Raw genomic sequence first — 17,098 nt, forward strand, 5'->3', positions numbered from 1 at the left:
TGAGTTTTTTAAAAAGTTTATTTAGTAATTCAAGACCACCCATGTTAATTATAATCTTGTAAAACTATGTTTGCCATAGTCCTCAGGTCTTGGAAAATGTGTGTGGATACAATATTTTAAACTGCATCAAATGATTGTAGAACCCGTTACTTCTGTTAACGACTAAAGAGATCTAATTCAAAGGCATTCTCAATTTCATTAAGTTCTTAATATAATTCCCTACCAACCCTACTTGCACTATTGCAGATGCCCTGCTCATAGATACAACTTATAATAATGACAATGTAAGTGTGTTTCAACGAGAATTAGGACGTATGGATGTCTCTTTCACAAAACAGCATCGTCTTCTCCATCTTCCAAAAACCCTTCTTGTAACTCCATAGAAGTTAAAAGTCCAATTGAATTTAAAATATTGAAAGTATTCATTGCAATCACTTCTATAGCATTAAATTCTTCAGTTGCTTGACATAAAGTTTAGTTTCTGAAGCACTTCAAACTTTGTTGCTAAAATCTAAGGTAAATTCCCCTGATAAAATAAGCCTCAGAATAAACACTTACAGGCAATTAGATTTTTTCTCATTCAATTACGTAAGATGAATTTTTCAAGTCATTGGCATATAAATTTTACAAGCACCTTATTATGCTTCATGCTAATCCAGTATGTTATAGCCTCAACAAGTAATTAGTAAATTTCTATTATATGATGTCGATAGTTATTCGTCAATGGACTCATTTTCATAAGAAACAATGAAAATACAAACTCTGCTCTAACTATTTTAATATGTGCAATGTGTGAATTCTGATGCAATAAAAATGAACAAAAGAAACCTAGCCATGCCAAATGGAGGGTCTTGTCATGAAACTTCTTGTTTTACATCCTCAAAAAAGAAATATGTTCGAATGGTATATTAAATTAAGAAATGAACGTCCAGTGGATCATCTTAATAGGGCAAGGCCTCCATATATGCATTGATCATGAATCAGAGCCTCATCTCGAAGCACTCATAGCAGATACCATAATGATAAGAACGCAATATTCACAATTTTTAAATCTAGAAAATCACATAGCACTTGTAAGGCAACTATCTGAGATGTTGCATTGACTAACAATCTAAACATATAGGTTACTATATCAAGCTGGAACTATGCCAACACTTATGACATATCCAACAAGTGTCAAAACAGAAAAAGCATATCCAATAAACATTCAAATAGATGGATTTGTGTACTATAGGCACCTCTTTCCTCCATGTTAAAATTAACTGACAACTTAAATTTTATTTTCTGAAGGAAGCAATGAATACACTTCATGGTGAGATGCTACAAAACCATCATTCATCTCAACAACTATGTGTTTGTTCACCTAACCCTCACACGATGACAGTAAAAGAAAAGGAAACCCAAGCATATTAACTAGCCCAGAGCATGTCACCAAGAAACCAGATGACACACGGTTAACTCAAACTGAGACTTAAATTTACTCCAGGTTACTGTAACTATGAAAACAACATACATGCATTCGAGGATACATGACATATTCGTAATTGAAACATTGAGACAAATCCATAGAGATTTGGCTTTTCCCTGTTTAGGAGTAAATGATGATAAAAATGTCTCCAAGAGAAAATGACGATAAAATATCTCCAAGAGGAAATGATGATTAAAAAAAAATATATCTCCAATCAATCTTTTCTCACAATCCATCTACACATAATAACAATTAAGAAGTATTCCCATGCTAACATTATAAAACTCTCACATGAAAAAGATCATGACTTTTGAATAAACTTCCAATTGAAAGTGAACATCTTCAGCATCTAACCATTTAACATAACCGGGGTGATTGACTCGTTGAATTCAAAATATTATGAAACTATACATAACCTCAAAAGCCATTATGACAATGAATTCGGTAAAACTAAAAAAAAAAAAATTGTTATTTGCATGAATCAAGAACAGCTTTCTTCAGAACTGTGAAAAAATAAATTTAGATAATTGAAATGAACTAGATCTTTCACACTGCACTAATAAATGACTAGAAAAGTTTGAAGCAAACCAAAATGCATATTTATATCATGTAATGTGGATCAAGAAAAAGACATTGAAAGGTGAAAAAATAATTTCAAAGTAATCAAAATCAAAAGCAATATACTTCAAAAATTTGCCAAACTACACGGAAATGGATCCACGGGATTTTTTGAAAAGTCAGGATCCAGACAAGGGAAACAACACAAACACATACTCCAAAAACCATGAACAAAAACATTGAAAAGTTACTCTCCCAATTATATCGGACCTCAAATTAGTCTCTCAAACTCAACAATGCAAACTGCCACGAAAAATTCAAATCTGTGTGGTAAACAAAATGGAATGAAATAAACTTGAGAAAATTGCAAAGTTGCATGGAAACAGATCTGGATCTGGACCCAGATACAAATCCCCCATATTTTTTCAGAAGTTGTGATCCAAATACAGGAAAAAAAAACACACAGATGTCGTCAAAGAAACTACAAAACAGAAAAATTGAAAAGATAGATCTCAGAATATATTTCGTTCCAAAATACGCTCACAAACTCAGAATGAAAAGTGCCATCCAAATACATGGAAAGATGGATCCTGGATCCAGTAACATAGGAAAATTGTATTCACATTTCTAACTCAAAAGATTGCCTGCAGTGATCCTAAGAGATGGGAAATTGGTGTAGATAACTCAAATAAATTAATTATAATGTCAAAATAACGAATTTACAAAGCAGAACTTCAATGTGTTTAATATCATAGAAATTTATAGGTAACCCGTGTTATGAAGGTACCAAAATCCCTAAAATCCCTAACAAAATCCAAGGGACCAAGGGAAAAAGGTGAGATCCCTGCCAAATTCAAGGGAAAACAGGATGAGGATGCCTAAAACATAAAAGTCTAAAAATCATCCAAACTAAATTTTGAACATCTATAAAATCGCATGCATGAAACATCAAAGTTTATTATTATTTGGAAGTTACAAAGGGTCCAATGTCAATTTCAACTGATATAGGGTTGATAAATCATCATATTAGATATCTATATAAAATTGAAGTAGTACAGTAACAAGAAGTACCATATCAAATAATAAAAATATTTTGAAAGATTTTAAAGCCTATCAAATTCACCATGATCATTGCCATTGTCATTCTAATAGCATCTAATGGCACTCCAACCAATTTCAATCATCTATCCATGACATCTTATCTGTCCAGATACTAACATGTCATTGATCCCTGAAGTACTCTAGAGTCTTCACTATTTGAAGATGATGGCTACTATGGCTATGCATCAACTTGATTTTAAGAGGTAATCATGTCCCTCTAAATAAAGCAGATGTAGCTGTGAGTGAACCAACTTTTCTCAACAAACAAGGAAATACAACATATGATAGTAATTATAGGACAAGTTGACAAATCAACAGATCTCCATTGGCAAGGATCCTCCAACGGCAAATAGGTTCCTCTTGGGAGATCATCGAACTATCCTCTCTCACATCTATCGTATTTAAGGACTGTTCAAGTTACACAAAATATAGAAATTGTTGTAGAATCACCAGCAGCTCCTCTAGAGTATAGACTTAAGAGATTGTTGTTCTAAAACCCTCCCATACCTCAAAGATGATATAGGTGGAATTCTACAATATCTATTTGCATACCAATTTGGTTTGAGTGCATAAAAGAATGTTAAGAGGGATATTTAACTTGTCCCACCTCTTCCTTGTGATGACTTAGATTTGTTTGGAAAAACCTAATGTAGGATCCCGATGACAAAGAAAACTAATTTTACTATCATAGCATCAATAGCCACATATATATCACCAAAGCTAAGAGGACCCAAACCTACATAATCAATCATCTCTATTAGTTTTGTTGGACATTCTTCAAGAAACATACCTTGAGGTGGAGGGTCCCATAGTGCATCATGAACTTCATTAGGCTAGGGTACCAAGTATAAAGAGTAGTTGTTCTAGAAAAAATTGTCAAGGCTTGCACTTGGCCTCACCCCTTTGAGACTCAACCCAATCAAATGGGGCAAACCACAACAAAAATTGAACTATGGTAGTCATATCTAGTTTTGGCAATGTGAACTCAACATATTTGACTTATGCCCACTAGTCATCATCCAAAATGACTTGCTTCACCTTATTCCCGTACTCTATATTTAACTCCACACACCAAATCATTGTTGAGAAATATGAACTATAAGGCATGAACCCCAATCATTAACATCAATGAAAATATTATGTTTCAAATTGCGTTATCAATAGGGGGTTTAGGAACTCTCCATTGCATGTGTTTTAAAAATTTAGGATAAATAATTGGTGCAAATGAACATCTATGGCTCCCTGGCAACTAGGGTAAGGCAAATGTAATGAATCAAAATCTATTCAAGACTCTAAATGAATCTACCTTATGTAATGTATCAAAGGCATAGAACAATTGGCATCATAAGATCTAGGTGTTCTGTTTCGGTTTTCTGTTTTTTAACCAAAACTTTTATTATTTAAGGAAGAAATAGTGTTTCGAAACCATTTCCATTTCTTGAGTGCTTTTATTAAGATAGACACAATACTTGGTGCATGCATTAAACAAGGGATAAATCATAAAATCTGTGACTATATCTATTCATAATAAATGCTTTAACAGAATGTCAAACAAAGGAGTAATCCATGATAACCTCTACAATAATCGAAGTTCCAAACTCAACTATGCCATCATGCAAAGGCTTAAACTCCAAAGTGATATCCTTCATCTTAATTGTACAGTCAAGTAACCTTGACCACAATGGCCCAGCTAGGGAAGTCACAATGAATTCTATAATGGATCGCCATTGATATTTTTCACTTATCCACAATAATGAGAAACCCTCTCTTCGCCCATGTTTGCTTCAAATATTCTATCCTCCTCACCATCTTGGCAACATCTTTATATATGATATTCTCATCCTTAGATTCTGGTCACTTTGGGGTACAAAAGACGGGTTCTTACCTATTACATTCCTGAACATATATTTATAGTTAGGTGTTATAACAAAATCTAGCACCCACAAAAGTGTAATGTCCCAAGCACCAAAGTGTTAGTTCTGTGCAACTTAAGAAGACTACCCACTGTCACCTCAGCAGCTCTTCCTCTCTTTCTCGGTTGGCTCTTATCCAACTCAAGGGGGACTTCCCTAAAGGTATGATTATCAAAGCTATGGAGTACAGGCTCAAGGTGAAAATGACGAGTAAGCCTTAAGAAAACAAAACGAGGTAGTACAACGCATTGCACAAAACCAACACCTCGGTGCTTGGGACTTTACACTTTTGTGGGTGTTAGATTTTGTTGTCACAAGGAGAACAAGTTGCACTAAGTGTAATGCAATAACCTCTCAAATGGGTTATCTCTACTAAAAGACCCACCAGTATGCTCAAATGCGCCTTTGATTTAAGGCATGACCAAAGCCACCAACAATTCATTGATCAGTGCAGTATTATTACATAAAAGAAACTGACATTTTGGCAGTCTGTGCACAACATATGAAGCCAAATAACTTCTGCTTTGTATTGAAGGATACAATCACATACCTTGACCGGTGACCCATAACAACAAGAAGGCATTGATATGCACAAGTATAACTACCTGCAATGAGTTGTCGACAACGAGTGCACATCCCTTTCTTTGAACCACAAGAGTTTCTGTTTCTTGTTTTTCGTGACAACCAGGAGGGTTTCTTGAAATCAACTTTTAGTGTAGAACCAGTTTTTCCCATTGAGATAGGCTTTCTTTTGCCATTTTTGTCTTGGAATTTTACTTTGATGAATATTGTCTTTCAAGTTTTATGAGTAAAATGAAAGAAAAAGAAAAAGAATTGCCTTTTCTATTCCCCCTTATTTTTAAACTAAAACTGATGGAGAAAAGAATGGTAATATAAGAATCCATCTATGAAAAAACTCCTTTCAACATCTAATGTTTGATATCGCAATCTGAAAGCCCTCTGTTGCAAGCCTTCTCCTAAGCTGATTTTGATGCTGCTCCCAGCTCTTCCAAATGAAAACATATCCTCCCAAGATGAAAATCAATTCTGGTGGAAAAACTGTCTGAAGCTGGAGTGGTGAATCGTGATAAATCACTACTATGGTCTACCAGCCTGCTAGCTTTTTCTAGCAGACTGGGTTACAGCTTCTTTTATTTTGCTAATGGGAAGAATTAAAATGTCAATGAATTCATTCCTGTGGATAATGAGTAAGGTTAGTCAAATTAGAATTAGTTTATTTTTGTATTTTTGTATTTTAGTTTCTTACTTCAAGTCAAAAACAGGTGGGTAGTGCCAGAGACACCACAAGTACCTAGTGTGGTGGCGCAGTCCATTAATTGTATCGGCCATGACAATAGCCATATGCATATGGGGATAAATCCCCAGTAGTTAGTCAGGACAAATACAGGGAATGTGTGAAGCAGATCAATAGAAGTGCACAATAAGCCCTGGCTAGAAATAAGAAAAGAATCAAACTTAGTACAAGAAACTTCAAATCACACTGTAGACACACTCAAGAAGCTTTGATATTATACCTGATGTACGATAAAATCGAAGTTTATTAACAGTCTGCAAGACAGTTGACATTTGAACAGGGAGGGCTTTATGCAGTGGCAAATGACAAAGAACCTGCAGGCGTATTAAAATCCAAGCTTATGTCGAATCCCTCAGAAAACATTACCTACAAAAAGATTAGTAATAATTACTAGTCATATATTAGCACTGCCAGAAAAAACCTTGAATAAAACGTGTAGCACAGTTGTTTGCTCCTCGACTGATGCCAGGGTCAACCATTTCGCCAGAATTGGTATACCTCCTTTAGTTACAAACCTGCGAACTTTTATATATCAATATGAAAGTTGATCCTAGGTAAAAGAATATGCAAGATTCCACAATATTTTCCAAAATTAGGATAGAAACCAGGAAGCTTCATCTCTACCAGCATAAAACTGTTTGATCATGTATCTGTAAAATCCGCTCCAATAGTTGCACTTGGCCAGAAAATGTGCTTTCCTTCCTCATTAAGGAGAAAAACCTTTTGATAAAATTTGAATCGAATGATTCTCTTTCACCAAGTATATCATCATTTGGTAATTTATACAAATCCTTGACAGCAACCCTATTTCCAACCTCACTTTCTGAGTGCAACATCTCAGTTAAACAACTTGATTGCTTAGTAGAATTCTGATCACTATCTTCAAAAGTATTGCTCATTTGCATATTATTTTCTTTATCCATTGACTGTCGAACAAACCTCCGTACACGTGAACGCTGTCCAGAGAAAAATTCCCTTACCTACAAAAAAGTGTAGTTTTCAGCTTGGGACGACCCTGATTTAGTTAGACATGTGACTCAGACAACATGAAAAGCAGAAGAGATACACATCCAACTCTTAATAAAATGGCCATAATATGCATATATTGTTTAGGCAGTTACCAAATTTCACTAGTATTATATAGAGTAAGAACCAATCAACAATTGATCAAAAACATAAAATCAGATACGCTCATCATTGAATATAAATATGGAGGTTATCTTGTCAACATTTTAATTGCAACAAACATCCTGTACAGGTATGAGATCTGTGGAGGTATTGATGATCCCATGGCAGACACACCAAAAGAATGATTCAATTATTGCATCATCAATGAGTAATGCTTAATATGATAAATCTAACATTTTATATCATAATATTCTGAGTGGTATTTTCTTATTGTGGATGTCAGGGAAGGTAAGGCTGTCCTTGCCAAAGGTTATTGGTTGTTTGGCAATATCGAGTTGGTTCTTCTTCCATGGAATGAGCATTTCAATTTCAATGGGTTCATTTGGCAAGTTTGCCACTTCAAGTATGGAAACCAAAGGTTCTGAAAGCCATAGGAGACTCTCTGGGCACTTTCCAATTGCTACTCCAGAGCCTCCTAGTATGGAAGATATTCTTCAAATATTGATGCCAATGGGTACAAATGGGGATCTTCATAATAAGATTTCACTGGAATGTGGTGAAGGTAGAGTGGACTCAAGGGATCAAATACAAACGTATTTAACATGTCATTTTTGGCACATTGTTCAGCATATTTTCCAAGATTGCCCTAGCAGAGAACTCCTATTAGTCAGTCAATAAATTCAAAATTTTGTCATTTATTTTATGTTTAATAAAAGGGTTTATAACACCTATACCTTCATTTTCAACCATAATTAGGCTGGACTTCTAGAGTTATTAAGGATTTGTATAGTTAAAAATTGATCTTGTCATGATATATTCCATTGCTGATTTATTTTGCAGCCCTCCTAGGGCTTTCAATTTTCAAAGTTAATTAGTTGCTTAAACCTTAGTTTAATTCATAATTTCAGCCCTAGTTTGTATTGATTATTTACTTGTTTAAAGGCGGAGTTGCTACTGTAATAACTTGTCTTGTTACTGAAATATATCATCTTTTGTTCATGTTTCGTAACAACCATAGCTTTTCTTCTTTTATAGTGTCTAGAATGCTCTTTGACCTATATTGGCTTGCTAACATCTTAAATCGTCCTAGAAACTCCATACACTCAAATCTGGAAATTGCTTTGAATAAACCACCTTGTTCTCACCTTGATTGTTACATCTTAGTGGTGCTATTGTGAGTACCTTGACTTCGGTCGCCTCTTGACTAGGAATCCTTCAAGCTACTAAGGAAACCTCCCTTGTGTAATATCCATCCTTCACTAAAGAGATGGAAGTGATTGCCCAAGCAACAACAATAACACTTCCATGTTACACTTGACTTGACACCTTCTTAAAGACTTCTTACAAGGACTTCCCTCCACAATCCCCAAGACATTGAGAACAAGAAAGCATAACGTACAAGTCCCCCAAGGAGAAGGCTTTAGTTTGAAATTTTTTTGAAGGTCTGTCAAAAGAAGTAAAGTCATTTGATCCCATCCATCAACATTTTATATCCAACTTAGAGTCATATAGCTTCATACATTACCTATGTTACTGGATCCACTGGTCGAGGGTCCAAGATCTACGGATCCGTGTATCCGATCCGGATCCGGCTAGAACCGGCAAAAATATGCCTTAGCTGGGATCCATGAAATTCGGAATCGTATCCGGACGCCTAGAAACGGATCTCGATGACAGAGCTGGATCCTTCACAAAAAATCAACGGATTTCAAAAATTAAAAGCCGATTTTTTAAAATTCAGGTTTTGTCTTGTCTTGATTTGTGTCTTGGTCAGCCACAACAGCGAAGCAGTGAAGCAACAGCGGAGGAGGAAGCGACAGTGAAGAGGCAACGGAGGAGGCAGCGACGGTTTGTAAGTTGACCGCAACGGTGAAGGCACAAGTTTGTAGAGCTTTGAGAGCAGGTGAGCTTTGTAACTTGGCAGCAACTGTTAATGGACAAAACGTCAACTTCTTCCTCATCCAACTTGGCGGCAACCGTTCATGGACAAAACATCAACTTCTTCCTCATCGTCGTTGATAGGAAAGAAAATCCGGCGATATTATATTCATTGCTTGAGAGTATTGTAATTTACAAAGCGTCTTACAGAATGTTGTTCAGAAAGACTCGAATATTATGTTATAATTCTAATTAACTGAGTATTGTAATTAAATTATAATGTTATTATGTGTAATTATAAAAATATAACATAATGTGTAAATATAATTAAATTATAATGTTATTATGTGTAATTATAGAAATATAACATAATGTGTAAATATTTTTAACTTAGAATGAGACTCGAGAGTATTATAATTAAATTATAATGTTACTTAGAGACTAGCTTTGGATTGATGTTTCTATTAAATATTATAATATTACATTTTCTACCTGTTACATTAAAATATTATAATAATTAAAATATTAAAATTATATATTAAATTTATTAACATTAACATTAAAATATTAAATTTTTTAAAATTTAAGAATATTATTATATTTTTTTGTACTTGACGTATCCTTTCCGTATTCGGATCTTGGATTTTCAAAAATCTAGTGAATCCGAATCCGTATCCGAATCCTGGTAACTTAGTACATTACTATCCTTGGAAGAATTATTACCATGTGAACAATCCTTGGAAGAATATTGAACCTTTAAATCAAATTTGTACTAGCACGTCACTGCAATTCTATGTAATAAAAAATTTAAGAAAGTCTAATGCGACATAAGAAAATATTTGGGGCATATTTGGACTTCTAAACCTCAAACGGTCGAGATAAGTTCTAACCATGCTTCTCAAGATTCCTCATATATGAGTCTCACTCAAGCCAATCCTTACCTTGATCAAACCTTCTAAGCAGCTTGCTTAACAAGGGATTGATACTTGTTGGTATGCTAGAGTTCCATCTCATCCTCAGCAAATGAATCCAAATATTGAGAAACCCTCCCTCTTGTGTTCTCCACAAGGCTCATTTCCTTGCTAAGAGAGATATTAGCAAACACATTAGAGCAGAGATCTACAAAGCATACCTAGAAGTGACATGGCCTAATGTCTCTCCACATATCGAACAGCATCATCTCCACTCGATAAAACAGAACACAATTATCATGTTCAGGATCCCTATAGTGCAGCTTAGTGTTTGCTCTCACCATTTAGAGTAGAGATTGAACATCACATAAAGACTAAGCCATCGCTTTCATTGAATTTAATCCTTGAAGAATTTTGAAAATTGAAGTTCATAGGCAATCAAATCAATTTGTTGAAGTGCAAAGATTAACTCATTTAAATTTGAAATTCGATTAAATTCATTAAAGTTCAAAATTTGGTTATAATATTTAGTTAAATTTATCTAAATTTGGATCAAATGCAAATGTAGAATCACATATTTCCTCAAACCTATGTTGAATATTGTCACATTGTTTTACACTAACCATTCATTTCCGAACTTGATGGTCATCAAACACAAACAAGGTGACTTGGACTGCAATGGTAGCATTATATTTGTAAACTTTGCTAAGAACCCAATCTAAAAATTGCTTCGTCTTCATTTCTTATCTACTATCAGATCAGGGAACAATATTATTGCATGTTCAAGGACGCCAATGGTTTCTTTAAGACCCCTTTTTCATACTAGAAAGATCAAAGATATTTGGCATTATTTCATTATGAGATGTCGCTTTTGCACCAAATACCCTTAAAGGTAAAACCTCTTCCACCCCTAGTTCCAAATTGATTACCGCTTAATTCCAACCTATAGACAATTCCAAAAGAGAAAGTATGCATAACCCTCGCTAAAATGCAAGATGAATCAAAGAATACAAATTTAAGGCCGACAATCCAACTACCAACTCAACCCTCATCACCACCTTCCTCCTAGCCTCCAATGCTAGGAGAGAGACCAAGTTACAATGCTCTGGTGTTTTATTTTCATTATGTTCCCTCGGATCATTTTCCATTTTTCAATTGGACAATTCCATATGACTTTAATGCTCTTCTAGGTTGCCTTTTTTTTTCTAGCTTTGCCCAGAAATCACTCCTTCAGCTTGCTGCAACAAATTTATCCTTCAAAACTTTTCTCTAGCTTTCAGCCTCCTTTCTCCAATCTGCTCATGAAGAATGAATGCAGTGTCTATTTTCTTTTCTCCCTTTTGTTTCCCTAAATGACTTTTGGGCAACCCTAAGATCTAATGGCTAAGATCTAATAAAGTACCCACATTGTACTTCATGTCTAAAGTCACGTTTCACTTTATAATTTAACATTGGCTTTACCACTTATAAAGTCACATTCACTTTATAAAGTCTCACTTAGGAAAAGAATTATTTTGGACACTTTTCCCTAGGTAGAGACTAACCCATGGGAAACCACTTGTCCAAGGTACATTAAAAATCAACATCCTCAGTAGAATGGGGTGGTTGTGCAAAAGAACAACAATATTGGAGTTTGCAGAAAATCTCATGACTCGGCCTCAAGACCCTCAACAATTAGCTCAGCATAACAAGAGGGATGCTAGGGCAAGGAGAATAATCCTTGAGGGGGTCAAGGACCATATTATTCCTCTCATAGCAAGCAAGAAGACAGTGCATGAGATGTGGACAATAATCTTGAATTTGTATCAAGGTACTAGTGAAATAAGAAAGTTAGTTTTAAAGACAAAACTCAGGGAAATACGTGTGGCCAAGAGGGAAGTCCATTGTGTCCTACTTAACCAACTTCAACCAGGTTGAAGATGAGCTTGTTGGGGTGAATGAGATTGTTTCAGACAATGACCTAGTGAGTGTTGCATTGTCAAGGTTGCACGAGCCTTGTGATAACTTCCATGATGCAGTCATAGGCAAAGAGAAGCTTCCAAACTAAGAGTGACTATGGAGTGACTGCATGTAGGAAGAAATCAGAAGGCAGACAAGGTCAGGGACTCATGTCAAATAGGAGGATGAGGAGAACTTTGCCCTAGCTAACAAAGGGGCCAAAGGCAAAGGCAAGAAATATGCAAGACCAACTGTGTCTAGTTCCAAAGGTGCAAAGGGGAAGAAAGACCTATCCAAAATAAAGTGATTCGAGTGCCATCAATTTGGACACTATGCTACTAAGTGTCCACAAAGAAAGAAAGGGTCCAAGAAGGACCAAGTAGTAGCTATTGCTGAAATAGATGAGTAAAATTCCAAATTTCAAAGAGAGTTTTATCTCATTGCATGCATGGTAAGTTCAACGTCCAGCAGTGTATGGTTCATAGACAATGGGGTTTCACATCATATGACTTGGTGTAAATATTTTTTAGCCAGCGTACTGAAAAGGACCAGAGAATCACCATAGAGCTTGGTGATGATGATAAGTACTCAGCCATGGTTGTGTGCATTATCAAAATTGAGAGGGAGTCAGGCAATCCCCTTTCTCAGGGACATCCTCTATGTACCAAGGTTGAAGAAACATCATGTTTTAGTCTTAGCACTTGACGACAAAGGGTATGACGTCATTTTCAGCAATAGGGAAAGCCTTTTTGAAACTCTTTGACTCAACAAAGGAGGCCAAGCAAATAGGAGTAAGCGTGAAGATGCTCTACAAATTACAATTTGACACAGCAACAGTGTTGACCAGCAAGGTTGGACGTGAACAGAACAAGGACGCAAGGGAACTTTGGCATAGACAGATGAGGAACTTGCCCCATGGGGCGTTGAAGATATTGCAAGAGATAGCCATAGGACTACTAAAATGCAACGTAGACCAGCGTGACGTGTGCAAGGGTTGCACACTTGGGAAATACGCGAATACTTCCTTCCCAGCCAAGATAGCAGAGTTGCAGCCATACTAGATGGGGTACACTTAGACGTATGTGGCCCTTTCTCTTCTCCTTCTCTCATGGGTTATAGATATTATGTCATTTTTATTGATGATCATTCTACAAAAAACTGGATATTTTTCATGAAGAAGAAGTAGGTCTTCTCAAAGTTTGTAGAATTCAAGGCCCTAGTTGAAAACCAGACAGGTAGAAAAATCAAGGCCTTGAGAAGTGACAATGGCAGAGAGTATATCTCAAATTCCTTCAAGGACCTTTGTGCCAAGGAAGGAATTAGGAGAGAACTCACAACTCCCCATAATCCTTAGTAGAATGGGGTAGCTGAGCAAAAGAACCACAATATTGTTGGAGCGGCCAAAGCTATGCTGCATGACCAAGGGTTGCCTATGTTTCTATGGGCAAAGGCATGCAACACAATAATGTTCCTACAGAACAGGAGTCCACACAAAGTTTTGGGACAAGTTACACCAAAGGAGGCATTCATAGGCAAAAAACTTGATTTATCTCACTTCTACATCTTTGGCAGTTTAGTGTATTGCCATGTGCCCAAAGATAGCAAGAAGTAGTTGGCGCCCACAGCTAAAAAAGGTATTTTCGTTGGCTATAGTAAGACATCTCAAGCGTACAGAATGTACCTACTACCTACCAGCGATGAGAAAATTAGTGATTAGACGTGATGTGAAGTTTGAGGCAAAGGCTCTCAGGAAGTCCTTGGAGAATAAGCAGTGTGCAGAACAAGTGGAGGAGCAGCAGGCTCCCAAGCACAAAGCTCACCTAGCTTCTCAGTTACAGTCACAGTCAATGGGTGGATAGGCCATATGGCAGGGTGAAGAGGAGACAGTGCCGGATGAGGAGGGTAAAGATGAGAGAGTGGAGGCAGCCATTCAGCTAGTGACTCCCAGTACAGGGAGAAGGAGGACCGAGTGAGCCAAAAAGTTTATTCAAGAGGGGCCTAGGATAGGGTTGAGGCACCCAACTATAGCTTCAGGCAGAGCTATCAACCACAGAGGTACTCTGGCTACATGGCACTTATTACAGAGCGAGTTGACTCAGAGCCTTCTAGCTTCTGATAGGTCGAGTCACAGCGGGTTTGGAGAGACAATATGGTTGAGGAATATAACTCCATTATGCCGAATGATGTTTGGAAGGTTGTGCCAAGACCGAAGCATAATCTAGCGATTGGATCCAGGTGGGTCTACAGGATTAAGCATGGGACAAATGGGAGTGTAGAGAAGTATATGGCCAAGTTTGTGGCCAAAGGCTTCACTCAAGTTGAGGGCATAGACTATGACGAAACATTCGCTCCAGTTGCCCGTTACTCCATCATCAAGACTATTATTGCATTGGGAGCACAAATGGGGTGAAAAATCTACCAAATGAACATTAAGACAGCCTTTCTCAATGGAGTAGTTGAGGAGGAAATTTACATTGAACAACCAGAGAGGTTTGAGACGCATAGCAGGGAGTCGCACGTGTGCAGGTTCAAGCGAGAGCAAGCCCCAAAGGAATGGTATTCGCACATCGTTATCTTCTTGGACTGGGCTTCACCAAGAGTGAAGTTGACCCTAACCTATACTTTATTGTGGTTGGGGGGAAACCTCTCATTCTTGTATTGTACGTTGATGATCTCATCTTGATAAGGGACGAGAAGCTCATCAAGGAATGCATGATTGATCTTGCATCAGAGTTTGACATGAAGGATATAGGGTTGATGCATTATTTCCTTAGATCGAAGGTTTGGCAGGGTGACGGACAAATTTTCATGGGACAAGGCAAGTATGCTCTGAGGATTCTCAAGAGGTTTAGGATGCAAGATTTCAAGCCCATGGCCACTCCTTTAGTGACAAATTAGAGGAAGATAGATGCTAGAAGAGAAGAACGTTTTGATGCTACACTTTACATGCAGTTGATAGGGTCATTTATGAATTTGGTGAACACGCCACTAGAAATTTTCTATGCAGTAAACCAACTCAGTGAATTATGGCAGAACCCACAAGAGTGCATTGGGTAGTTGCTAAGCATGTGTTGAGGTATCTCAAGGGCAAAGTTGACTTTGAGTAGTTGTATAAGAGAGTAGATGAAGTGAAGCTCACATGCTTTGCAGATGTAGATTAAGCAAGGAGTCCAACAGACAGAAAGAGCACTTCAAGTTGCACATTCAGTGTGGGGTAAGCAATTGTTTCTTGGTTCAGCAGGAAACAGAGATCAGTAGCTGAGCTCAACAAAGGTTGAATACGTGTCTTCAAGCATGACAACTTGTGAGACCATTTCGCTGAAAAAGCTACTTGTAGGGCTTTTTAGTCAAAATTTGGAGCCAACAGTCATTCATTATGATAATTAGAATTGCATCAAGCTCTCTGACAATCTAGTGTTTCATTATAGGTCCATGCACATTGAAATCAGGCACCATCATCTCAGAGATTATGTGCAGAAGGGGAAGATTCAGCTTCAAAACGTACCTACAACAAAGGAGACAACATATATATTAACTACGTCCCTACAACAGAGCAGACAACAGATATATTAACTAAGGCCTTACCAAAGGGTAGCTTTGTGTTTCAAAGAGATAAGTTGGGTGTTGTGGAGAACCACTTACTCTCAAAGAGGGAGTGTTGGAGTTAGAGAAAAAGTGGTCCATCTAAATTTAATGATGCACTAAATTTGGCAAGGGACCCACCAGAACTCTACTAAAGCCATATTTAATTTTTCTCTGATGTTTATCGTAGGAAATTTTTAAATTATCCTAAGTGGGCAGCGAATTAATCTTAGCCTTTAGATCTTTTTTATTTTCAGCCTTGAGATCAAAAGCATGGTGGGCAGCAAATAAATCTTAGCCCTTAGATCTTTTTATTTTCAGCCTTGAGATCAAAAGTGTGGGCCCAGGTCAATTTGAGGGGGAAAAAGGGGTTGTATGGAGTTAGTATGCATCAGATTGGTATCATCTATCGAGGCGTTAAATTTCCCCGGACGACCAAAAATGGCCAAAATCTAGCAAAAAAATTCAAAAAATCTCGCAGAAGGAGTGCTTGAATCGTATTTTTGATGATGGAAATGGATTCAACACCATCAAAAACCCATGGGGCACCCAAAATCTTGAAGTTTGACAGCTATAAACTGGATTTACAATAACTCCTACAGGATTTTATCAAAATCTTGCCAAATTTCCATGATTTTTCAAGCAAATTTGAAGGTTGGTTAGACTACGGCCATCAGATTTGTCTGGTGAGAGCTTCAGGAAGAAATTAGCAGAGCTTAAGTGCAGATATGGCTTCAACAGCACGTTAGGGCAACAAAGAAAGAGGGCACAACAGCTGCAAAGTGCAAGCAGCAACGTCCTGCACTCAGATAGCACAGAACAAACGTGCAAAAAGGTCATACGGCCTACACTGAATTCGTAAAGAGCAGCCTATGCAAGGGGGGTCATGAGCTAAGTCTTTTTCTAGCAAGGTCGAGTTGTCTTTTTAGATCAAATTTTATCATAAGGAAGGTCTTCCATCTAATTTTAATCTTTTCTGAAGAATAATTGTTGAGATCGCCTTAATAGAAGCCACCAAACAAGCAGGTTTCCTGTGTTGGGTTTTCTCGATAAATCGTGTGTTCTTTATGGTGATGTGACTGTGTTTTTATTTATGGGTTATTGTTATTATTTTCGTTGCTTGTTAAGTTAGAAAAACTCAACAGACTTTTGGAAGAGGTTAAATTTCAGTTTCAATCATTTACTTGTTACTTTTAGAAGTTAGTTAACTGAGTTTTAGAGAAACTAACAGGTAAACCATAAAACCAACCAAAATGCTCAAAAGTCAACGTTGGTCAAATAGTCAGCCTGCAGTCAAACTTCATCC

The 17,098-nt window shown here is 36.9% G+C and overlaps 1 protein-coding gene across 1 annotated transcript in view; it reads right to left on the bottom strand.

Annotated features, from left to right (window-relative positions):
• The window catches only part of LOC149200091 (homeobox protein LUMINIDEPENDENS-like), a 213,205-nt gene that overhangs the window by 147,420 nt on the left and 48,687 nt on the right, over nucleotides 1–17,098 (bottom strand). Inside the window, exons 4-6 of the mRNA XM_089402584.1 lie at nucleotides 6,980–7,335; nucleotides 6,777–6,870; nucleotides 6,576–6,669 (exon numbers count right to left, since the gene is read on the bottom strand). Of these exons, the coding sequence (XP_089258710.1) occupies nucleotides 6,576–6,669; nucleotides 6,777–6,870; nucleotides 6,980–7,335 (544 nt within the window). The remainder of the gene's footprint in view (nucleotides 1–6,575; nucleotides 6,670–6,776; nucleotides 6,871–6,979; nucleotides 7,336–17,098) is intronic.

Source organism: Pinus tabuliformis, chromosome 2_1, assembly GCF_031772625.1.
Source record: "Pinus tabuliformis cultivar Carrire ecotype Pingquan chromosome 2_1, CPIR1, whole genome shotgun sequence".
Classification (NCBI taxonomy): domain Eukaryota; kingdom Viridiplantae; phylum Streptophyta; class Pinopsida; order Pinales; family Pinaceae; genus Pinus; species Pinus tabuliformis.